This window comes from Amphiura filiformis, chromosome 3 (genome assembly GCF_039555335.1).
Source record: "Amphiura filiformis chromosome 3, Afil_fr2py, whole genome shotgun sequence".
NCBI classification, from domain to species: domain Eukaryota; kingdom Metazoa; phylum Echinodermata; class Ophiuroidea; order Amphilepidida; family Amphiuridae; genus Amphiura; species Amphiura filiformis.
Window position 1 is genome coordinate 79,904,157 of NC_092630.1, and position 25,194 is coordinate 79,929,350.

The following is a 25,194-nucleotide window of genomic DNA, read 5'->3' on the forward strand; positions in this document are numbered from 1 at the left end:
TTAGCACTCTCAGACACGGTGTGGCACGTTTGGTCTTCCGTACTACATATTCTTCATTCATCCTTATGCAAATGAGGATCATTGGAATCGCTGATTGGTTGAAAGTTTGGCGTATGAACGCTAATTTTCCCGCGGTTTGACCTTGTTTACCTTTAAATTTTATGTTTTGATTCACAGGCACACAAGGTGTAAAAGCAGCGAAACATTACGATACCATTTTGCTAGAGACCATTGCTCTCTATATCAGTGATATCATAACATATTATTAGGCTAGGATTTCGTAATTTTTGTAGTTCGTATTAAAGTAGCAGAGACATGTTTTATTCGCACGATATTCTTCAAAGACGAGGTGGAAAGTTTGGAGTCATTTGGTAAGCTTACATCATGATCATGTACATGCAGTTACACAATAGTCATTTCATGATTTACTATAAATAAAGCTCATAGTCATACCATGCATACACATGTGCAGTCATAATCATCATCATGTGTACAACACTGTACACATGTACATGTAATTCCGGGATGTAATCATCATGCTCATGTACAGTCATGACAGTTGCACAGATTATTTTATGTTCATAGAGGTTAGGCCTAGCCCGAATGGCTTTTTGAGCATTGAGTTTGAGGGAGAGTCATGAGAGTTGATTGTAAAAGACTAGCACATGCATGACATGAGTCATCAGTGATGAGCATGCTGATGCTTTATTTTATGCTAGAGTTTGATGAGTTCTGTCTTCTGGTTATAATTTTTGGCAAAGTTCTTCAGTGGTCTCCCAATTTGGTGCTGTTTAATGGTTTACAGCGTCATACACTCAGAAGTGGGGTATCAGCGACTCATTCATCGATCAAGCTGCATAGCAATGTGTGACCTAAAAAGTTAATTTTTTATTACTTCCGTGGGCTGAGCTCTTCGCCGAGCGTACATAAGCATGTAAGTCTAATGGAGCATAAACGCAGGCTAAGTGATAAACAATCGCGCTGATTGGCTGATCAACTGTCTTGACAACAAGACTTTTGGCCCATTGGTCATCGACGACGACGCGTAGAAAGGGAGGAGACCTCACCACTTCTACGCAATCGCCGATCACCAGTGCTTACTTGAACCGCGGAAGTAATACAAATTCAAGTTAGTTTTACGCGATAATCTGGAAGGGCAGTTGGACACCACTGACTGACCGATCTTGCCGAATGCTATAGTTTAGGTCCAATATGCCATGGGCAAGTCATTCCAGGCTTTGGTGGTTCCCTGGGGTCTGCGGAAAGATCTTAAACCAATGAAACTAGTTCCAGGAATCCAGGATGTGAGTTCTTGTTTGTTGACGTATGGTAGGATAGAATATTTATAGTGAACATTAAGATTTGGGGGTCAGGTGGTCTTGCCAGACATTTGTATGCATAAAAGTTTTTAGTCCAAATGTAAGATGGAAGGCATTTTCCTCTAAAATGTGTCTGTCACATGGTCATGTCTATGAGCATATATTAAATAGTGAAGATAAAGATGAAAATATGTTGCCAGTCTCTTTGTTACCAGGTTATATGCAGGTACACAGGCCTGTTCTTATACCGTGCATGCAGATGATGCAGGTGGTGAATACCAATAGCATTTCTAGTCTTGATTCAAGCCCGTATCCACCCGGGCCACATGATGTATGTTGCGCGCGCGCGTGTAAGTAACAGCCAACAACGGGAATTGGTTTTATATGTGACATGATCAAGGGCAATGAGTCACATGTCGACCCTGGTCAAAAATGAGTTTTACATAATATTTTTAAAGAGGACATTTAGAGCTTTCTGAAACTGAAAACCCCATAATAAAACAAAAGAATTTTAACACTTTCTTTGCCAATATCTCAAAATCAATATTAGTGACATCCGGCTCATTTCCCTTGATCGTGTAACATATAGCGATGGGCGTGCTCAAAATACGATCTTGATCAATCTTTATTCCTTGTTTAATGTTTTACTTTATAAATCTCTGAGATTCCAGGTTTTATGGATAGACACCATTGTCTGTCTAGGTTTTAAATTACTTAAAGTCTTCATGTTATCATTGCAGGATAGCTGCTACAAAGGCTGCATCGTTGTCAAAACGAGACTACTTCAGTGTCAGTATAGTCAAAACATGGTAAGGGACTAGCATTTTATTTCCGAATTAACATTTAATAACAACAGATAACCTTAGGCCCTACACACTCTTTGTTTTGTATAGCATCAAGGGCACAGCTAAGTAACAGAATTATTGAGAAGAGAAAAAATCATAATTTCTAAACAACTTTGTGGCACAAAAGGTCCACCATGATCCCAATTTTCAACTCATATTATCTTTTAATGCGTGGTCCTGATTCTTATTCCTGTGCTACAACTATACCTGTCCTAGAATTCTCAGACCTGAATTACTCCTCAGTCCTCACCATTGTCCTGAGCTTGCCTAAAACCAATCTCTATACAAAGATTAATTGCCTTGCCTCATTTCCAATCTGTATGCAATTGCAGTGAAGATATCATGTTATATCTGACTCGTCAAGGTGGTGGCACCAAAGGACCCCGTCTTTCCCTCTACCTCAGCTCACAGCTTATGTTTGGAGTTACCCGAGTCTTCCAGAAGCAGTATGACTATCTTGTTGGTATGTTGTTTTTACAACTTATAAAAACTGGCTAAGTTTTTTAAAACTAATTATTGTTAACTTTTGTTTTCCTACATTGTTGAAGGCCTTTCAAAGGTGATGGTTCACTCAAAAATAATACAGAATCCAAAAAGACTTCTAGTTGCCCCCTTGGCTACGACACTGCACTGTTCCCCTCTGTCATAAACAATTTTTTAATTCACCTTTACTGCACATCCAAGATTGCCACTGATGCCATGGTTGGCATCTTGGAACGCACAGGGAAGAGAATATTCCCATTTATAGGTTGTGTGCAGAAAGTGTTAATGCCAGAATTTACCATTTCTGTCATTTGTGTATATTTTAAGGTGAAATCATGGGGAAAACTGATTGAAAAAAAACCCCACATAATATATTTACCGCTTAACCTTGAAGCTCTAGCATTTATCCAGTGAGAACCCACCCCAGAAAAATACATTTCAAATTTAATCAATTCAATTTGAAACCATCTTTGCTATTGTTTTTATTCTTGTCAAATAAAATAACATTTTTTTCTCATTTTTTTGTTCTTCTTTTTTCTTGATAGTTGAGGTTCATAGTTTACATCAGCGTTTCAGTGCTTCCAAGCTGACTGCCCGTGTATTTCAAGGAATGTCTGCAGCAGATATAGAGTTGCCAAGAAGACCCGTTAGGTGAGCACTCACAAATAGTATCAGATTTACTAAAGGTTTAGTTTTTATCCATGGCAAAAAATGATTTAAAGATATATTAATGACAGGTGCTGAATGTTGCCTCCATGAGGAAACCTAAACAAATAGGGGAAGGAAAGAGTCTGCATAGATCCAGAGCTGTCTTAGGGAAGATCTTAAGATCATTAGATGTGTAGCAGTTAACCTATTCTTGATGATACATGGCTGTTGTAAACCAATCATACCGTGCCACATGATTGAACACACTGTGATGAGTGTGATTGGTTGAGGTGTTTTTGTTAACATCTTTCTGGACTAACTTCTGAACTGAGATTTCCCATCAGTTGGTGCAGGATGTCACAAATAGGGAGCCAAGAAGTTGATTTTCCAAACTGATATCCCCAATGGAGGTCAAATTGGAGAGAAAATGGTTTAAAAACTCTTAGCTCAGTTCTCCTGGCCAGGTGTAATGTACAGCTTCCTCTCCATTGTTATAAATCAGAGCTGAGCATTTTACCATTGCTGATTTGCTGTAAAATAAAATTACACATAATGGTACCGTACCAAAAACAAAATCCCAGTTTGTGTAGATTTTCTGCTTTCTCCACAGACCTGTAGATGCATGCACATTGCCTGAACCAAACTTAGAAGAATATGAATCAGAATTTGGTATGCTTAGACTTCAAGAGGGTGCTTTGGAACCATTTCTGCTACCAACTATTGTGAGTAGGACTGAGATGTCCTGAGATCTTTTGGTATCAAAATCTCTAGATCTTGCAGTCTCAGGAGAGCAAATGATTTCATGGGTGCTAGTGGCCTTGAAACATGAGTTAACATGAATTTCATGGACATTATCACCATGCTTATTAAAGTTTAGCAAGCAATTTTGATATCCAATTTGGCAAGTGTACCTACAAATGGCTAAGCTTTGCTATGAAATCCATGAATCCTATATCAATTATGTACCTTATTTCAAATAATTTGTCACCTTTCCCTCTGTCAATCTACAGGAAATGTTCTCTTTGAGTCCATCTCAATCTGGACAACCTACTGGCTCCAGCTCAAGCCCACAACCAAGCCCATACAAGAGGCTCAAGTTGGAAGGTAATCAAGGTATGCAACTATTAGTATTAGCCTACTTGTGATGTGATTTGTGAAAACCCTTCACATGGTGACATTTTGAATTTTTGAGTTTTGTAGACAAAAAATATGAAACTTTTTTCATTTTGTACCTGTGACTTCAACAAAAAATGTTATGAGCAAAGTATTGATTTATTATCTTGTTTAAAACAAAATAGAATAGACCCTGTGAATGCGACTTGTGAAGGGTTTTCACAGATCATGTGATCACAAATGTTGAAAACACAAATGATTTACTGTTAGCTTTTCATGAATAGTTTGTGGGAAAACAGTATAGATTTCAAAAGTATGTATGAATATTGATGTAAAAGCAGTGATTGCCACAATCAACTTATAGGTTAACAAAATGTTTTTCATGTTGATGAGCAACAGAACATGGGTCATTTGTGATGTGAAATTAATCCTTTTGAAACAAAAAGCTTCTAAAATGTCAAATGTGAATTGTTAAAAGTAATCTTACGCAATTACTTTTTTTTTTTTTTAGTGATTTACTGTAAAATGGAAAAGAATAACTAGTTAATGTTATTATTGATTGCATGTATTGATGATTATTTCTAGATGTGTCTGAGGCTATTATGAGGAGTCCGCATACAGTATCTAGTGCAGATGAGATCCGTTTGAAAGATAATGATGCTATCTTGTTATCACCCTTGGCTCAAGAGGTAAGGATTAAACAGCAGCTCAGTAGTATACGTGGCACTATAGCACAATTGTGACCTATGACGTCATAACGTGACCTTTGACCTGACCTTTGACCCGGAAGTGACCCATGACCCTTGACCTTTGACACGGTCATGACCTTTGACCCGGGATCGACCTTTGAACCGGAAGTGGCGTCATGTTGGGCGTTAGAGGTACCTAGAGGGCGTTTTTTGGTCGCCATTTTGTCTCTGAAGTGCATAGAGGGCGTTTAAAAAATAAAATGATGCAATAATGTTAAAAAATGATGTAATATAACCATTGCGCAATACCACGTGCTTTCACATGATCGGTGGTACTATTAACGATGACATAATGCATAGAATGACGTGGACCAATCAAAATGTAACGTAAGATGACGAGTAGCCAATCAGTGATGACCCTAATCACATTGACATAAAACGGATGATGTAACATAACCATTAGTTGCGCAATAGCACGTGATTCCACGTGATTCGGGTATGATCAACGATGACATCGTGCATATTATGACGTGGACCAATCAAAAGGTAACGTGAGATAATCATAACCAATCAGGAATGAGCATAATCACACATATCCTTCCGCGTTGCAGAGTACAATCAGTTTGAACTTCCAAGTCTTCCAAGATGATGAAATAAATTGACAGCATATTATTTAGTATTATTATGTATTCTGTATTATATCTACCATACCATTATCAAATAACTTCTTTTGAAATGAAATAAACGTCATTAAATATTCATGATATAATAGGCCTGTATGAGATATGATTGATGAAATTCAATATTACATCGATTTTCATCATCTGGGACAATACAATAACATGTTTACTTGTTGACACAACAAGAGGGATTTAAAAATCAAACACTCATTAAGAAATGACAATTGCGCAGATGTATTATAAGTTTCTTTCTATTTTATTCGGTACAATAAGTTACATTTCATGCTATCAATACCCTTCACCTCAGCCCAAAACATTCCAACTAAGTGTAAAATTTGTGATATAAAGTTTTTTGGAAATGTTCATTTCCTTTCTACATAGTCTATTGCTGATTGCAGCTGATTCTCCACCTTTTCCCTAGCTTGGTTTACTACTTCCGCTTTTGTCCAGATGATTCCATCTACGAGGGAGCAATAATTAATCTTTCTAAAACACCGCATTAGAAAAGGCCCGTTTTTGCCGCCATTTCCATTCCGATAATCTTTATTTTTCCATTTTGCAATGGATGTCGTCGTACTTTCCGCAAAATCGACCAAGTTGGCGTCTAAGCTTTGAATATTAGCAACCTCCAGCCATACAGCATTAACGTAGTTCATATCCAATTCGGAAATCGCTTTTTCGTAAACGATGTCCCACAATGGATCGTCGCGATCTTCATCCAGATACACGCAAATGTGTTTCACCTGGCTAGGATGTCCGTTAGGATAATCAAAGAGACATCCATCACAATGCGTCTTCATGATTTCCCTCGCACGACATTCCAACTCATCCCCGATTATATAATGCGAAAATTGATGAAGTAGATGTCGTTTTCTCTCCGTCTCTATTTCTTCGATCGATGCGTCCCAATCTTCCCTCGATTTAGGTGAAACGTCGCTGATATTGAAAGTATCCATCTCAGGCTATGAATGATAAATTATACAAGCTGAAGACGCGATGAAGCCCGTTGTTATGTCGATAGACACATGCGTGAAGACTTTATATCCCGATCTCTAGTATACGTCATGGATGACTCGACCAATCGTAATTCTGGATTTTTTTTTTTCATTTCTAAAAACTATATTGACACGTAACCTTTTGACGAATGGTTATTTATAGATGCTCCTTAGGTAACTCATATTTTTTTTTTTATCGGCCAATCTGATGCAATAGTTCGGCAATACGAGCATCTCGGACCAATCGATACCACTGTTTGTCCAGTCGGTTAGAGACTCTATCTGTACTTTGGTTTATACCCTGAAAATTTGTTTTCACTCGATCCGCTTTTTTTCAATGTAACACATTTTATATCTATTCTATAATGTCATCGATGCTACGCAGAATTAATCATCGCTCTCTTCAGCATGTTCCTCATCTTCAGGTTCCTCTTGTTGAAAGAGTCCGTCAAATTTGGCTTCATGTTTAACCATCACTCTTTTGAGCGCTTTGCGGATATTCATGCCCTTATCCATCTTCTCTTGAGGTCAGCCACGATATCCTGATGAGTGCCATCGTCTTTCAGATGTACGTCGCGTGACAAAAACGTCGTGTAGCGGTCGAAAAAGAAACGTTTAACCGCCCACATGGTTTTCATATCTGCCTTTACTTTAGCCCGCTCTTCGTCCATACCTTCGTTGATGTACTTTTCGAATTTTTCATCCCACATCGCGCGATTAGCTCGTTTGGCCTGCTCGTACCATTCTTGATACGCAGTGTTGTCCTCGAGCTCGACATCGCTAGACGCATCTTCATCCGATGACGCATCTTCTTCTTCAGAATCCTCAACCTCGGTTTCGGTTTCATTAATCTCGGAATCTCCAACATCAGAATCATCCATCTCGGAATTTTCATCTTCGTCAAATTCCTCTTCAGCGTGTACGGCGTTCTCGTGCCTCTTCAGGTCGTACTTTCGCCCGAATGATTTATCGCACAGGAGACAAGCGTGGGGCTTTGCTACATTCATGTTGACCGTTTCGAGGTTCACGTCCAAATGACGAGATACGGGTCAAACTCGCATTATATGCTCTATCGGGTAACATTTGCGTAACGCATTTGACGACGCAAACGACGCATTTTGTTACGCAATCGACGCATACTGACGCCGCAAACGACGCATTTGTCACGCAATCGACGCATTTTGTTACGCAATCGACGCATACTGACGCCGCAATTGACGCATTATGTTACGCAAGCAACGCATTTAGCGACGCAATCAACGCTATTGACGCATTATGTTACGCAATCAATGCATTTGGCAATGCAATCAACGCATTTAATGGCGCAATCAACGCATTAGCCACACACCGTGCCCGCAACTCTTCTCCATCACCCTGCACGTGGTATATCAAACCAACCACATTTTATTACACAATCGACGCATTTTGACGCCGTATTTGACGCACTCGATGCATTTCACAACGCAATCGACGCATTTCATGGCGCAATCAACGCATTTCATGGCGCAAACAACGCATTTCATGGCGCAAACAACGCATTAGCTACACACCGTACCCACCCCAGACAAATGAGGTATGTCTATGCTACTGCACGTGGAACAGGCCGTCCACATTTCGTTACGCAATTGACACATTATGTTACGCAATGACGCCTTTGGCGATGCGATCAACTCATTTCATGGTGTAAACGGCACATTAACCACACACCGACCTTTTCTCCACCACCTTCATGACGTCAAACTACATTTTTGCCCTCCACTTCAATACGGAATTGGGTTTGCCCCCACCTTTACTCCAAAATGGATTGCTATATACGTAGAAAAAGCCATTAGGTCTGATTAAAAACCAGATTTTAAATGGTAAACTAAACTGAATTCAGCCGGATTAAACCAGTTTTAAAATGCATGGTTCAGAATATGTTGTTTGCATAAATAATTAATTTCTTTAAACATTCCATTATATTTTATATTTCGCAAATCTCTATATTTTGAACAGAAAAATAAACCTGCAGGCGTGACATAACACGTGACCTTCAGATCTGGAGTCAGCTTGCAAGCTTGCAATTATTGTAGCTTGTACGGTAAAATGATCATCTTATATCGCGTAACATTTGCGTAACGCATTTCACGACGCACTTGACGCAATCCATGACATTATCTTTGAAATCAATTTTAGGGTTTATTTATTTGATTAAATATTGCATGCATCCCATTCGATTTGTTGATCCTGATAATTATGTTTTTATTGGGCATTAACTGTTGGAATGTCGATATTGAATTAAAATCAATATAATATACATGTACTAGTTAAATGGTACCCAACAAATGTCAATAAGCCTGAATAGAAGATACATACCATCACATTGATTATATATTGGTTTTCATTGTGGAAAAACAACTTGTACAAAAACAAACAAATCCCCTTCTCATGCATATTAAACTAAATACACACAATTTTTGCATCTCGATCATGGTCGTTAAGAATGGCAAGAGCGGCACCTTTTTGACACAAATAGACACAAAACAATTTACATACGATGGAACACATCCCATTAATCTGTTACTATTTCTACTATTTTGTAGTTCATGGATTAAATTTATAATTGAGTTTATTAAGGTAAAAAGGTAAGAAAATATCTGTCAATATTGTGGTATAAAAACTGCTTTAAAATGTGTTAATTTGTTCACTCTTTACATTCCTTTCTACCGTAACATACCTAAACTTATATTTTTTATAAACATTCAATAAATCACAAACAGCGAGCAAATTAAATAGAAAACATCAAAGGAAATTAAAAACTTTAAAAAACCCCAATGCAGACCCTTGCACACTTATAATTTGATAGAATTGTTATTATTGTCCCGGATGATGCAATATCGATGCAATATTGATATTCACCGATCATATCTTATACTCTAGCTCAAGGCTCCGCCAAATAGCGGCGCTTGCTTGGCATCATGTGGCCTTGCCCGTGGCTTCACGAGTGGTGGCGCGCGCCCGTTTAGATTTAAAAATAAATAAATAAACAATGCGATACCCATGTTATCCTTGTAAAGACAGGCTAAAATAGTACAAAATGTTGCACCAAATGGCGTCATTTGCACCTCAAATTAAAAAAAATCGATAGCTTCACAGGGGGGAAACCCCCCTCTGACTCCCCCCGCGAATTCGCAGCCATTGAGTGGCGCTTTGCAGTTTTTTTTAATTTCATGTGGCGCTTCAACAAATCTATTTGAGGAAGCCTGCCTAGCTTCTTATATGCCTAGTATATATACCATGAATATTTAATGAAGTTTCGGGAGAACTTCGATGGGGTCAAACGTCCTTCTTAAGGTCAATGCAATATTGATATTCACCTATAATATCTCGTGTCAGGCCTATTATATCATGAATATTTAATGATGTTTTGGAAGAAGTTATTTGATGAGGAAAACAGTCCTTTTTTAAGATCAATACCTTATTGGAATTCACATAACATATCTTGTGTCAGGAGCAGAACTTCATCATGAATATTTAATGGCATTTAGAAGAAGTTATTTTGATAACGGCATGGTAGATATATTGCAGGATACCTGTCTTATCCATTTTACATGGCTCTAAATGTTGTCATTAATTTCATCATCTGGGAAGAGGTTCAAACTGATTGTAACGACGATGCGATGAATTATATATGCTACGCGGAAGGATATTTGTGATTAGGCTTATACCTGATTGGTTATGATTATCTTACGTTACCTTTTGATTGGTCCACGTCATAATATGTACGATGTCATCGTTGATAATGCCAGAATCACGTGGAATCACATGTTATTGCGCAACGAATGTTTATGTTACATCATTCGTTTTATGTCAATGTGTTTAGGATCATCGCTGATTGGTTACTCGTCATCTTACGATACATTTTGATTGGTCCACGTCATTCTATGCATTATGTCATCGTTAATAGTACCACCGATCACGTGCAAGCACGTGTTATTGCCAAACTACCGGTTATATTACATCATTTTTAAACGTTATTACATCAGATTCAAAATGGCGACCAAAAACGCCCTCTAGATACCTCTTACGCCCAAAATGGCGCCACTTCCGGTTCAAAGGTCGATTTCGGGTCAAAGGTCATGACCGTGTCAAAGGTCAAGGGTCATGGGGGTCACGGGTCACTTACGGGTCAAAGGTCATGTCAAAGGTCACGTTATGACGTCATAGGTCACAATTGTGCTATAGTGCCACGTATACTACTCAGCTCCTTTTCATTTCTAAACCTAGCTTGGGTCTCCCTTTTTCCTGTACCATGTTAATCACATTTCCTCCTCCCCTGCTACACCACACATAATAATAATGAAATGAAAAAAAAGGAAAACAATTTTTTCCAGTGATCTGTTGATTGGAGTTTGAAATTAATATCAAGCCAGTTGAAGATCCCAGAGAGGGAGAACTTAGAAAATGTCAGGAAGATTATGAATCTTTAATTCTAGAATTCAATATAGTTGCACCTTGTTTGCTCGAAAACGCATGTCCTGATATCATTTCACCAAATTTTTACCAGCTTAGGCTAATAGCTAATTATATAAAATATATAGGCTATCAAAGTCTGGAGAAGACAAAGTCATCAGATTCAAGTAACGGTTATTACTCCACTCTAGATTACCGTTCCTGGAGAGCAGGATCTGCCCACTGTGGACATGGTGGAAGGTGACATTCCATTTGTAGATCAACTAATCCAAGATGAGCAGCTTCTGGAGGTACAAGAAGAGCAGCCACTTATCACATCACCCGTCAGGTATACTATATCCTGTTTGCTATCTTGTGTGATGCCTTATCACACTGATGTTCCAGTTATGTAATAACTTTCATTTGCAGAAAGCACACAATTGTCTATGAGTTTGCAACACAATTGTCTATGAGTTTGCAAAACAAAATTGAAGTTTGCATCAATGATCTCCATGAAGATGTGTAAATTGCCACCAGAATACAATTTATGTAAGATAGATTGTCTCTTGCTTCAGATCTGCAAAACAGTGTTTTGCAGATATAGGTACTCTTCTAGTATCTGCGTAATACATCCAAAGCTAAGCAATTGAGGTTGATTAGTTTCTGTGTTTGTTTTAAATCAACCATATGCTAGTTGGCTAAATCAAGTTTAATGCCGGTTCATATCCTGCCAACAACCAAAGACAAAGTGTTGTATCATATAGTATTGTATCTACTCAAATCCAATACAGACCAGATCAGACATGGCTCATGGATGAGACAACAGGAGAAGTCCTCCTCTCTCCAGACAGACCAAAGCTTCGCAAACCAGGCGCCAAACGAGGGCCAAGGAAAGAACAGAAAGGAGCTGTACCAGATGTAGTAGGTGATATATCTCCATTGGTGTCAGATCAAGGCGTACAGGTGTCAGATCAGGGTGTACAGGTGTCATCAGGTGCAGAGGAGTTACCAATAGAAGACAGACCGGAAATGCACACACCTAAAGCTCCAGCGGTAAGAATCTTAATATGGATGCAGGGTGCAAGATTTCAAGAACCTTTTGTAACCCTTTTTAGGACCTTGTCATCCAATCACCCCACCTATAATAAACACTATTTTTCCCATCCAATGACACATTTTCCCCAAAATTCTGCCACCAACAGAATCTCACATACTTTATACTTCTTTCAATATGTTCAATGCAAATTAATTTGCATTTTCCATTTATTTAAATTTTATAAACTACAGAAAAATCATCACATTTTGTAAAAGGTAAAAATTGCTGTGAAATTTCTGAAACCAGATTTGTGTTCACCATTAATCACCAATGCCTCATTGTGCAGATTTATACAATGTTTATGTTACATTCTTCTGAACATATCAGTTTTGTTTAGGCAATAGAAACAAATTAGTTCATTTGATCTTCCGATTGACCATTGATGCTTAATGGATCCTTATTATTTATAAATCAATTAATTGACCATTATTATTATCGTGATAACATATAAATCTTTGTCAGTACTCGTATTGAAAAGTATAAATTTAGCATTCTGATTAATTAGTTATGAGTTCATAAATAACAAGCATCAAAGCAGCATCAACAGTTGATCCAAAGATCGAACAAATTTGTTTCTGGTGCCTTATGATCCAGTAAATCATGACTTCACATCATGATGCATGCTGCGGAAGCATACTGCTCTTGGATACGCCTCTTAAAGACCGGTATGTTTTGGTTTTCTTCAAGTTCTGTACATTTTTTTCTTCCAGGTGATTCCAATATTGAGATTGGCACCGCTTGATGAAGCTGAAACGCCCTCACCAAGACGCAGGGGCAAGAAACGCAGACTTGTATTTGCAGATGAAGTACTCAAGCTGAGCAAAGATGACATCAGACATAATATGTCTAGTGTTGGTGACTTGACACTACCTGAAGAAGAGGTATGTCTGTCTGACTGTATGTTAAACCATGATGATGTCCACTATAACACTTCTATCCCTTTCCCCTTCAACTAACATCTTCACAAAATGTCTTTGAACGTTTTTGTTTCAAGAACGGATAACTGACACCCTTCTCCCTGTTCAATGTTGACTCTTGCCATCTAAATGTCTTCAGCAGTTTTCCAAAGTGTTCCAACATCAAAAGATGTGGAGGTAGATGGGTAAATCATTGTTGTAGATGTTTATTACTATAAACATAATATATAGAATTTCAGTCATCATGAAAAACTTGTGTACTGCAGGGGGGGGGGGGTTCCCTCTTAGTTGAAAAAGACAAAACGACTGGACGTTTTCCTATCTGTTGTTATTTTGTGTCACATCTCATTTATGATGCTTGTTACAGTCATGTTTTTATTAAAGATCCCTGGTTTTTTTTTTGGTTTTTTTTTCTGCAGAGATATGCAGTGGCATCTACATATGTTGAGGCGACAGTCAAAGAGATGTTTCAACAACCTGCAAGAAAAGGTAACTATATTGATGTCACCCAACTGTGAAAAATAATATAAGTCAAACAATGCCCTCATAATATGTGTTCAAGTCATAAAAATATTGCTGGTGAATATAGCTTTTATAAAGATTTCGTTCTTGAAGCATTTTTTCACTGGAGTATTTTGTGTGTTTTAACTTTTTTGTGACTCGACTCGAAAATTAATTTTCAAATTCAAAGAGCAAATTTTACATCTTATCTTTCAAAGTACCATGCACTTCCATTTTAAAACAATAACCTGTGATCTACAATGTACATGTTGCGCTTTGTCAATGTTGTCCAAGGGATTGTCAGGAACCTTTTAACCCATCACAGGACTTACTGGTTTTAGCAGTACAAAATTCAATCAGTTTAATCAGTGAAATAAAATGGAAGGTATTTGCAAGTCCCTAACTTTAGATAGAGTTATTGAAAATGTATTGTCTGGTTTCACTGTTCTCAGATATCCATGCCACACAATTTGTTGACATTTTTCACACAAATCTTAGCACTTTCATTATTTTCCTTGCAATCTTATCACAATGTACTAGTATTATTTGAAAATTTCTGCGCTGAAAACCTTTGCTCTTTAAACACACTAATATTCAATTGTGATGATCTTGAACACTGCAGCAATGAGAGTGAATCCTACAATGATGGGAGTATGGAACAAGCAAGCCAAACCCTATGTACCTTCTGAAGCATCTTATTCTGATGAGGAGATGAGACCTGTATGGAGTATAGAATATCTCAGGGAGAGGACACCTAAAGATATATCTAGTGATAGTCCAGGATCACAGGAGAAATCACCAGAGGTACGTGCAACAATAGTGGTGTACATAGCAATATACTAGAATCAGTATGCATAAAATCCTTCTACACTAGAAGTAGTCTGTGTTACAGACTGGGAAACTGATTACAACCCGCAAGCTACCAACATGTGTAGGAGTATAGCATGATAAAAATTGAGCTGGTTTCCCATGTATTAGGTAAAATTTGATCTAAAACAGTAAAGATATCACCTATTAATTAGTGAAATGCTGAATAATCTTCTTGCATATTCTATTTTTGGAAACTTTTGTAAAAGAGTGAAATGTTAATGAAATTTGAAAGTCAAACAGACATATGATATAGCAAGTTATATAATGATACTTTAAGTTGGTGGTGGACAAGACAAGCATACATTTGTAACTAATGTTTTACCCTCATGAGGAAAGGGGAGAGAGAGGTTTGATATTGGCAAATGAAAGCCTACTTACTTCGAGCATCTTTTGCTTGTTCATTAATAGCTGTCATCTATCCAGTTAGCAAGAGGCATTTCAGATATCTTTTGCTTTTTAATTAACAGCTGTCATCTATCCAGCTAGCAAGAGGCATTTCCATTTCCAAGGATACCAGTTCAGAACTCCTTCGAGGTCCAGATGCATCAGCTGATTTGTCAACCATCAGCAGAGCACCATTTGAAGACACACCTTCATCTATTAAACTCACAGGTTTGTTCAAATATTCAAATATGGGTAATAGAGGAATAAGTCAAAAGGAAAACAGTGAAAATAATGTGTCATAATTATGTCAATTACCTGGGTGCTACTTCCACGAGGTTGCTGCATCTTAGGACAATTTGCCAGAATGTGTCTGTTGGGGAAATCAATTAAAATGAAAGTTGAACTTTATGTAATTGATAATGGGACAGGACAACACATATCACACTGTAGCCTTTGTTAGTCTGGCATACTTCATGCATGTTGATCATTATCAACATAGGAATTGCAGAAAGTGGTTTTTTGTTTGTTTGTTTATTCATTTTTTTCAAACCAAGTGTAACATTGAGCATAAGCCATAACCATACACTATAAAACTATTAAAATGTTAACGCTATGTTTGAATTATTGTGAAATATTAATTTCAACATATTTGTTGTTTGATTTCAGATATCAGCAATTTATCTGACGACAGATCATCAAGAGGCAGTGGTAGTATATCTGGACTAAAGATACAGAGGTATGACTTGTATTTCTCCCTTAGAACTTACATTTATTGAAAAGATTTGTACTCCAATTATCTTACTATAAATAGGCTAATGTTGTATGTATGTGTGTGGTTTATGTAAAAGGCTCTGTCAGTTTCGATCCAAATGTCGCCAAATTCATACAGGAGATCGAGGAATATACGGGAAATTGCCTGGACTTTATTTGGTTGAAATCGGTCAAGAATTGGCTGCAAAAACAGTGAAAATATGGGTAAAAACAGGGTTTTTGTTATGAAAAACTGCAGCTGGTAGGCAGCGCATCAGCGCCGCGTGCGTAATGCACACTACGCCAATGCGCCAGAACGGCGCAGAGCCACGCGACTTATGAGCCAGAGACCAGTGGACATGATAATATAGAAAGAAGGAAAAATAAATAGAAAATAAAGGACACAAAGGTACATGGACGGGTCACAGGATTATGATAACGGATGAACACGTCCGCATACACGCTATGAGAGGACGTAATAAATACGGGAAAAAATGTGTGTTGAATAAACAACATGAAGCGGTACTATAAAGAAAAATGAAATTAAAGTGACAAAAGAAGTACGAGTAATAGGCCAACGGTTAAAGTAACTAAATGAAATGGGCACGAAACAATGAAGGAAAGAAACTAATAAGGAAATGTAAGAAAAATTTAAGAAACTAATCAGGAAATAGTAAGATAAAATGTACCTTTTCAATGATTCTACCTGTTCAGTAATTCTTCCTGTTATAGTGAACGCTCCCATTTACTCATCTAGCGGGGACCCGCAGGGACCCCCGCTAGTGAGTAATAAATTACAAATGGTTTCTAATTATTGAAATCAATACAGAAATTGAACATTTAATTTTAAGCAGGAATAGAAATACTTCATTAGTGTAAAATATGTGTCACACAAACTGGACCAAATTGACAACTTGATGAAGTGATATGTCGTTATCAATGATAGGCCTGTTGAAAACCCTCTACTGGAATTTAGGTAACCAACTTGATTTTAGTAATATTATAGGGCCTATAGCTTGTGGTCCTTGAGATATCAAAAACTTGAAATCGTGTGTAATTTTAAGGAAAATGAGTAGGCTATTGTGAATGTTTTTTTTTCTATCATTTATTATTTATATTTTTTATATGCAACCAAAACAACCATGCAGTTGAGTTTTGTTTGTAATTTTTGTTTGCAATGTGAATGCCTTATTTGATTTGATGATGAAAAGTGGCAATAAATAATGGTCAACATCCATCTCTCTCATTCTACTTTGTTAAGGGATGGGTTTATATGTGTGTAAATGGAGGAGAAATGGGAGGATTTTGGCATGTTTGCTGTGATTGTTTGCCTAGCAATATTGATCACAAGTACACAATTGATGGTGCATATCAAGGACCAAACCCTATAGTTTTATAGTTGAGCACGATCACTTCTGTAAGGTCATGGGAAATTATGTAAATCGGCTTTTATATTTGATGTTGCATATCGGCGCGGCTCACGCTCTTTTTTTTTTTGTACCCAGTATTTCACAAAGTCCCTGTACTCTGATGACCCTATGACCTTTTGCTGGTATGTTGAGCACTTTAAACAATTAATTATAGTACTTACCTCCTACTTTAGGAACATGCATATGCCTTAATGTATGTAAACCATGTCAACAACCCAGTGTAGTTTTACATGGTTGGAAAAGTCTATTTCCTTTCGCTATTTTGCCAATCATAATTCATAAATTGTCCAAATTTTTTGACAAAAAAGAGTTTTGCAACTATTCCGCCAGCAAGGAAACACAAATTTATGTGTATCCAGTGCGTCCTTTACGTTTAAATAGTTCAGTTTATTGTCAAGTTGTGCCTCTATACGCCATATTTACGGAATTGATGATACGAGCTGATACGGAATTTTTGAACCCAAATTTTCTTGAAATATACATTACCTTTTTAACTTCTCGCCACGAAATTGGATTCATAAGAAGGTCAAATACAAGCCTTCCATTATGGCTGGTATCATCATCTCGATTGGTGTCTTGTGTTAGTATTATTCCATATTTTGCTGGTAGAAGTTCAATGAAACCTCCATAATTCACGACTTCTGTCACTTGTGTTATAAACTCGATGTGTTTACTATATTGTCGCTCGGGTCCGCGACTAATCGCAGGGACCGGTCTATCATTAGCTATTCTATACACTTTTCAATAGCCTTATTGTGACGTGTGGGAGTTTTAAAAGCCGAGCCATGAACAAAATATAATGCGAGCACCCGGGGGGGGCATCCACTTTAGAGGTGACGGTATGTGCCTGTTATGCCCCTCTTTTGAAGCCGACTATACCCGATGACCAGGCACCTTCAGTTTTCAAAATATTATACCCAATGACCCTTTTTCATTTTCATTGTACATAATGACCCTTTTTTTAATAAAAAAACCCCAACGTTTTGTATTGATATGCGCCTACTTAGCGACGCTTGTAGGCACATATACCCATCAATTCTAAAGTTGAGTGCCCCGGGGCGACCGCATACTGCGGGCCAATGAACAATGAGATAGTGGCTTTTCTGATATAGCTTTGAGGAACTGTTGAAGTATAAATCAGCCAACGAGTAGGTGTGTCCAAATTGCACATCTTGAATTGAGACCAAGACATGCTGTTATTTCAATTGTTATACCGTTCCGGTTGGTTTATTACCTACCATTGCCTACGAGATGCAGTTCTAAGGTGACAGAGGGACAGGTCTGCAATTCGATTCCACAACCATTCATACCTTTCATCTGTTTTATTGTATTATCGTGCGAATTGCTCCGTGGTACCTTACGGGTACCTGCATTTTATTTGAATGAAGATGACTCTGTCATGCTCGACGTCATATTGCATAATTTCTATACAGTATATGCAATAAACCAACCAGAACAGTATAACAATTGAAATAATAGGCAGTTCTAAGATAGGTTAAGAAGAATATAACGTCACAATTCTGTATTATTATTCAAGGTTGTAACGTGTGTCTATGCTGTCATGTAGGCCTACCTGGCAACAGACACGCCCCGGTACAAACAGATGAAATTTGTAGAAAAGCGTGATTATGACAAAAAACATTAAAAATGATACTTTGAGGTATTGTTTTTTAATTTTTGTATGGCAGATCATACATACACATGTGCTGAGGTCAAAAAGGTAAACATTTTGTTTTTGACCCCTGACTCACCTGTCATTCCAAACAACCCCTTAAGTCACATTTTAGATATGAAATTTACAAGCCAAATAGCTGACACCAAACAATGGGCGAGGGAAAGTACATGTCTGGGTTAGATACCCATCATTATTATAATCACCTACTTTTCTGGTTGATCAAATAAATGTCCACTCCCAATTTTTAAACAACTTGTGTTTTCTGTGCAGACCCAAGAGAGCCCGACCTGTAGAGGATATCCCAGAGGAAGACCAGGTGATACTAGATATGGGAGAGTTACTACTGGAGGGTGCTGGGCTACTAGGAGATGAACCAGTACCACAACAGGTAATATACATCAAATCTATAGCACTGTCTAAGATATTTGTCATCAGGTGATTCTAGATATGGGAGAGTTACTATTAGAGGATGCTGGGCTACTAGGGGATGAACCAGTACCACAACAGGTAATATACATCAAATCTATAGCACTGTCTAAGATATTTGTCATCAGGTGATTCTAGATATGGGAGAGTTACTATTGGAGGATGCTGGGCTACTAGGAGATGAACCAGTACCACAACAGGTAATATACATCAAATCTATAGCACTGTCTAAGATATTTGTCACCAGGTGATTCTAGATATGGGAGAGTTACTATTGGAGGATGCTGGGCTACTAGGGGATGAACCAGTACCACAACAGGTAATATACATCAAATCTATAGCACTGTAAGATATCGGTCTAAGGGAGAAATCAATTTCTAGTTAATAATATTGCACGATTGAGATCGCTCGGAATAAAATCATTATACAGGTCAAAATTCAGGCATGTGTGAGAACCATTAAATTTGACAGTATATGGAGCAGGCCTATGTCAGGAATGTATGGAAAGGACAAAATTATATCTCTTGCATGATAGCTCCTGATATTTCTCAAAGATGCGCAAGAGACAACTTCAGAGAATATGTGTACACTTAACTCTTGCACGGTTTTGATCCCTTACTTTTCAGGAGCCAGATGAAGTGCCTGGGTTGAAATCACTTCATGATTTGATGGAAACACAGCGCCTCTCTTGGGGATCAAAATCACCAGAAGTTAGTACATCTGAAGAGGAAACATTGAAAGAAGGAGGAATACCAAACCAAAGTGTCTTCAGGTGAGTTTAGGATCTGTGGATTTTCTTCCGCATGTCAATAACAAACAAGGTTCCAGGTAAATAAATCTAAGCAGGCAAGATTTTTTTTTAAACCATAAATATCAGCATAGAGGTGACGGTAATGTTTTTAGAACATCAGCATAGAGGTGACGGTAATGTTCTTAGAACATGTGCATGTTGGATGAGGGACCCTCACTGATGGTATATGTAAGAGAGAGAAGGGTGAGAGATAGAGTGTGTGTGTCTGTGTGGGAAGGAAATGGGTTTGCACTCTAATGAAAATTAGATGAAATTATCAGAATGAAATGAAAAAAGAAAGTGACTGAATAATGTGGTCATTCATATGGTAATCTTTTCAGACAAATCTGTGAGCTGCTTGAGAACTCTGATGATTATATAACATTTGAAGACCTGGTACCAGCTGGAACATACAGGGAACTTGCTGCCAAGATATTCCATGTGTGCATACGTAAGTTACTTAATAGGCCTGTGTGAAAAATAATTCCCCGACCAAATGTTTGTATCTCAGGCCCCCTGCCCCCAACACCAGGTATTTTGAGGCTTCTGTGATTAAATAAAAGCAGGTAGAGAATAATTATGTAGATGAAAAGTTACCGTACACATTTTTACATAAACATGACATATGAAACAACAACCAATGCAATGTTCGTGTATCGACTGTTGTAGTATAGGACTAATTGAGCTTAAGCCTGATGGCTTAGGAAATCTGACCACTAGCCATGCTTAGAGAAACTGGCCCTAAGAGTCTATGGTATAACATATTTACTTAAATCGAATGCAACTTTGAGCAGGTTAACCCCAATCTATAACAAGTTTGAGGGTATAATTACCGAATAGGGTGCAACTTGCTAGACTTGAGTCCAGTCCTCATTTACGGTTGGGGTAGGGCAGTCTTGTAATAAGACTAGTAGAGTTGCACCCTGTTCGTAAATCGCTCCATTAATACAGGACCACAAGTGCTAATTATATGTTCATTTTATCACAGAATATGGCAGACTGCAGTTGATTGATTTGCAACAAGATGAGCCATTTGGCACCATCTACATCCAAAGAGGCAAGACATTCACTGATGCGGACATCTAGACAGACCATCTACATCCAACGAGGCAAGACATTCACTGATGCGGACATCTAGACTGCTGGTAGTAACATCTGTAAGGAAACCCAAGAGGAAATGTCAACTTTCCAAATAGGTGGACTGATTTTTGAGGACTTTGTGTACTTGCAAATTTGTGAAGCAAATTGACATGATCACAACGAATCAACCTAAACTACCTCCCTTACACACACCTAACATCCGCACAGACCCCCCATACGTTTGCCATCAAATTAGGACTATGCACACAATAATCTAAATGGACTGTGTGCCTGGGATTTCAATCACCACAAAGAGGACTTTTTCCATTTGATGAAAACAAATTATATGCAATGTACAGGGTAACTGTGGATGAGACGAGCCTAGTACTAACCAATAAGGGGACTTACCATTAAATAAGGTGTTTTTAGTATATTACATAAGTTTGGATCTGAGGACCATTCCCTGTACTAAGTGCAAGTATGTTTCCATATAACCATCTGCAATTGATGGCAAATATGTACACAAACACACATACACAATGTTGCAACAGAAAACGGATTTTACTAGTAGGTTCAAGATCTTGTGCTCTTATTGTGTAAAATATGACAAAACATCTTCCCAACTATGATATAAAATTGGATCGATTGAGCCCATATTTATTGGTCGAGCTTGGTATTGCTTCTGTAACTTATTTAAAGTGTTAAAACAAAAGCAGTTGTCTTTCATCAGACTAGTTGCATTCAAAAGTTCTACTACTAGTGTTATGTATGTTATCCTAAAATTCATTGATTGTTGAAGATTATGCAGGAGGAAAATGTTGACTGCATTCTGTGAATAAAGTCTTTTAACCATATTTTTAATTGTACCCTATATAATATGAAAGTTAAATACAGTAATGAAGGCTCTTGTAAATTTGAACTTTGAAAATAATATAAATATGTAATTGAGTGTAAACTTAACTTGCATTTTTTAACTGGGAAACTTTAAGCTGGGCTTACTATAAATATTATTTAAGCTTACTTAAATATTATTTAACATCTAAGATATGATACACAGAAGCATATCATTTTAACATGTGAATATTATTTGAACTTGTATATATATATAAATGTATTTATACAAAAGTGAATTGTATCTAAGTTACATTACTCGGAGGCATTAATAAATAAGTTATATATGTGCAAATTTAAGATGCGCTCAACTACCACATTTATTGAAGACAACTAATCACCCCAAATAGTTGCAAAAATCAACTTCAAAAATGAGTGTTGACAAATACACAAGCTGGATATCCTCTAATATAATGTATCGTTTAGAGTTAAATTAGAGCTGTTAAATTCATGTTACATACAAATTCTCTTGAATTAGTGAACAGTGGATCGACGCTCCCCTATCCCACTGAATCACCATTTGATAATTGATATGCTGGCTGATCACCTATTTGCCGAATTCATGAGAATTCATGCGTAACATGAATTTAACAAAGAGCCAAATCCAAATTTGGCAGCCATTTGAGCATATTATTAAAGTTTTTGGTAAACTTTGCACATTTAGGAGTCTTTTATGGAACCAAACAGAAGTCAACAACTAGTAGATTGATATTCAGGTGGAAAACCCCTGTTTAGCAATGTTGGTTATGTAATTAAATATGTATAATTGTATATAGTTAAGAAATTTATATATTGACCAATTTCATATAAAAACAAAATTGAATTGTTTGCATTTGATGCAACATTTTGTACATTAACATTGAACTTCTTACAAGTTTGTGAAATCAGGTTTTTAAATTATTTTAAATGTTAGAATGAGCAAATTTGTTGATCCAGTAATAGCAATAATATTTGCAACTTTTAATTGTTTAACTATTTACCAATGTATCTTCTGCAACATTTTGGATTTTTTACATTCAACTGAACCATGAAATTGATCACCATTTTGATAGCACTTTTAAAACAGGTTGACATAGACCAAAAATTCAAGCAAAATGTTCCGAGTGTGTGTCTTACTCATGACTATAATTCATCTTGAGAGAGCGATATCGGTGTGTTTCAGTGCACATAGTATATTAAATCTTGCATATTGACTCAAAGAACTAGCTTGTTTACACAGGCAATTCCGACTAACATCACTCTCTTGAGGAAGCAAAATGGACTATAGTAAGCTAGCACTTGTAATTATCAAAGCTGTAACTTTTCAACAATTTGTACTCACAAAATCAAAGGTGCCAGATATTTCACTAGTACTGTTTTTATGAGTTGTTAAATAAGAACTATCAAATAAAAAGCAGCTTTTTTACCAATTTGAAATCAACGGTTGTCAAATATGTTCATCTGCAGTTATGTGGTATTAATGTGAAATAAAAACACACTTTTTACATTTAGTATGGGTACTTTGTGTGTTTAATATTACGTAATAATTTGCATATATTTAAATAAAAAATGTCACCCTTGCAGGCCTTAGACCTATAATGTTATAAAGGCATAGAATCAAGACAACAACAAATAAAGCAACTTTTAGACACTGATTCTTCTGCACACACTTATTATAATTATACACATAAAAATATGTACTCAAATATGTGGAACATGTAAGCTACAAATAAGACATCAGTTTCTGATATACAAATTCAATCTAGATTCACCCTGTAATTCCTTATCATTTTCAGTGGCAGTACTTTCTAAATCACACACATATATTTCAGTTAAATACGAAGGCACAAGGTTCTTCCTTAACATTTGAAGCAAGTACATCAGGATCATTTTTCTTCACAGTTCTTGTACAGATTCAATAAAACATTTTTGGTACTCGCTCATAAATACTTCCATTCCTCCTATCACCTTGTTCAGTCTGGTCTGGTGTTTCAAGATGTTAGTTTTGGTGAACCCATTGTCTGGATTTGATGATATCGCCAAACTCGTAGGTAACAAATTTACGACTTGGACATTTATTACCACTTTTGAGAAAGTGCCCTATAGCCATGGGATGCAAAGGGTAAAATTTATCTTTACACCTCTTACAACTGAATCCTGATACGCCATGTCTTGGCATTTTCGTATAATTGAATCTGAATGAGATGAATGTGCTGTTTTCCACAAGGTGAACATGAGGCTGACTACGTGTCTGTTTATGTGTCTAGACAAAAAATCTGATGAAACCAACATCTAGAAACACTAAAAACCCGAATAAAAAACAGTCTTATGGAGTTTCTTATCTTAGATTAATAAACACACAGATTGGAATTTTCCATGCCTGTGCCCTCCAAGCGTACTTGAATTCAGCAGACGCCGGTACAGTTTTCAGACCTGGCGACATCGCTTATTATCGCGCAAAGTTTCTTTTGTGTACGCTCAGTCGCTCACGCTATTTGCGCTATTTTTTAGTTTGCTCACAGGGTACCTGACGTAGCATCGATCACCATAGGCAACATGCCATGATTCCGCATTATGTTTCTTATAATTGGCCCTTTCCAGACGTTGATGTCGTTTAGACTCGGCTAACTCCAATCAAGCCGAATTAGCAAAGTGGAAAACTGAAACTGAGGATGATTGTGTAGCCTGAAAACTGAAATATAAGAAAACTATAACTATGGTTTGCTTCAAGTTAATAGTGATATAAGGTGAGTATTTCACTGATTCGAATTCCTGGGTTCAATTGTGCGCATAATGTAAATCGCACAGAGCATACACGCATGCAAAGGGCAATTTATCAGCATGCTTGCAGTGCAACCACAAAAAAGCATTGACGTCACTACCTTCAGGTTAACCAAAGAACGGCATTTCTGGGCGAGTACATAAAAAATATATTGTTGATCTGTATAAGAATTGGTTATGAGTATGAAATGTCTTCTTATCAGCAAGTACACTACAGGAGCTGGAACACACTACTATCACAAATACAAACACATGGTCCAACACCATGCTATTAATACTAACCTGAATGGCAGTGAATGCACATAACATTGCCAATTGATTAGGGAACAAACCAAAATATCAACAAAGCCTATGCGCTAAAGTAACTTTGCTAATTTGGAAGGGGTTAAAATGTTGATTGCTTCTCATAATTTACTCTTAA

At 37.2% G+C, this 25,194-nt stretch overlaps 2 protein-coding genes across 3 annotated transcripts; both read left to right on the top strand.

Annotated features, from left to right (window-relative positions):
- Positions 1 to 315: 315 nt before the first annotated feature.
- LOC140149230 (uncharacterized) lies at positions 316 to 19,335 on the top strand. The gene is made up of 15 exons (XM_072171454.1): positions 316 to 371; positions 2,060 to 2,128; positions 2,497 to 2,627; positions 3,193 to 3,298; positions 3,906 to 4,017; positions 4,306 to 4,399; positions 4,994 to 5,097; positions 11,416 to 11,552; positions 11,995 to 12,256; positions 13,010 to 13,180; positions 13,636 to 13,705; positions 14,340 to 14,521; positions 15,055 to 15,199; positions 15,638 to 15,707; positions 19,097 to 19,335. The coding sequence occupies exons 1-15, from the start codon at positions 316 to 318 to the stop codon at positions 19,263 to 19,265; spliced, it is 1,878 nt and encodes a 625-aa protein (XP_072027555.1). The 3' UTR covers positions 19,266 to 19,335.
- On the top strand, positions 19,322 to 23,754 carry LOC140149231 (uncharacterized). 2 transcript variants are annotated; one of them, XM_072171456.1, is made up of 4 exons: positions 19,322 to 19,452; positions 19,879 to 20,024; positions 20,384 to 20,493; positions 21,031 to 23,754. In XM_072171456.1, the coding sequence occupies exons 1-4, from the start codon at positions 19,393 to 19,395 to the stop codon at positions 21,126 to 21,128; spliced, it is 414 nt and encodes a 137-aa protein (XP_072027557.1). In that variant the 5' UTR covers positions 19,322 to 19,392; the 3' UTR covers positions 21,129 to 23,754. The 2 variants fall into 2 exon arrangements, with proteins under 2 accessions (XP_072027557.1, XP_072027556.1); XM_072171455.1 differs by having other exon boundaries at positions 19,374 to 19,571.
- Positions 23,755 to 25,194: the final 1,440 nt, after the last annotated feature.

Coding starts and splice junctions, on each gene's coding strand:
- LOC140149230 (XM_072171454.1), top strand. CDS start 316: ATGTTTTATTCGCACGATATTCTTCAAAGACGAGGTGGAAAGTTTGGA. Junction 4,400..4,993: donor CAAGAGGCTCAAGTTGGAAG/GTAATCAAGGTA, acceptor GATTATTTCTAG/ATGTGTCTGAGGCTATTATG. Junction 15,200..15,637: donor TTCATCTATTAAACTCACAG/GTTTGTTCAAAT, acceptor GTTTGATTTCAG/ATATCAGCAATTTATCTGAC.
- LOC140149231 (XM_072171456.1), top strand. CDS start 19,393: ATGGGAGAGTTACTATTGGAGGATGCTGGGCTACTAGGAGATGAACCA. Junction 19,453..19,878: donor ATGAACCAGTACCACAACAG/GTAATATACATC, acceptor CTTACTTTTCAG/GAGCCAGATGAAGTGCCTGG. Junction 20,025..20,383: donor CCAAACCAAAGTGTCTTCAG/GTGAGTTTAGGA, acceptor TAATCTTTTCAG/ACAAATCTGTGAGCTGCTTG.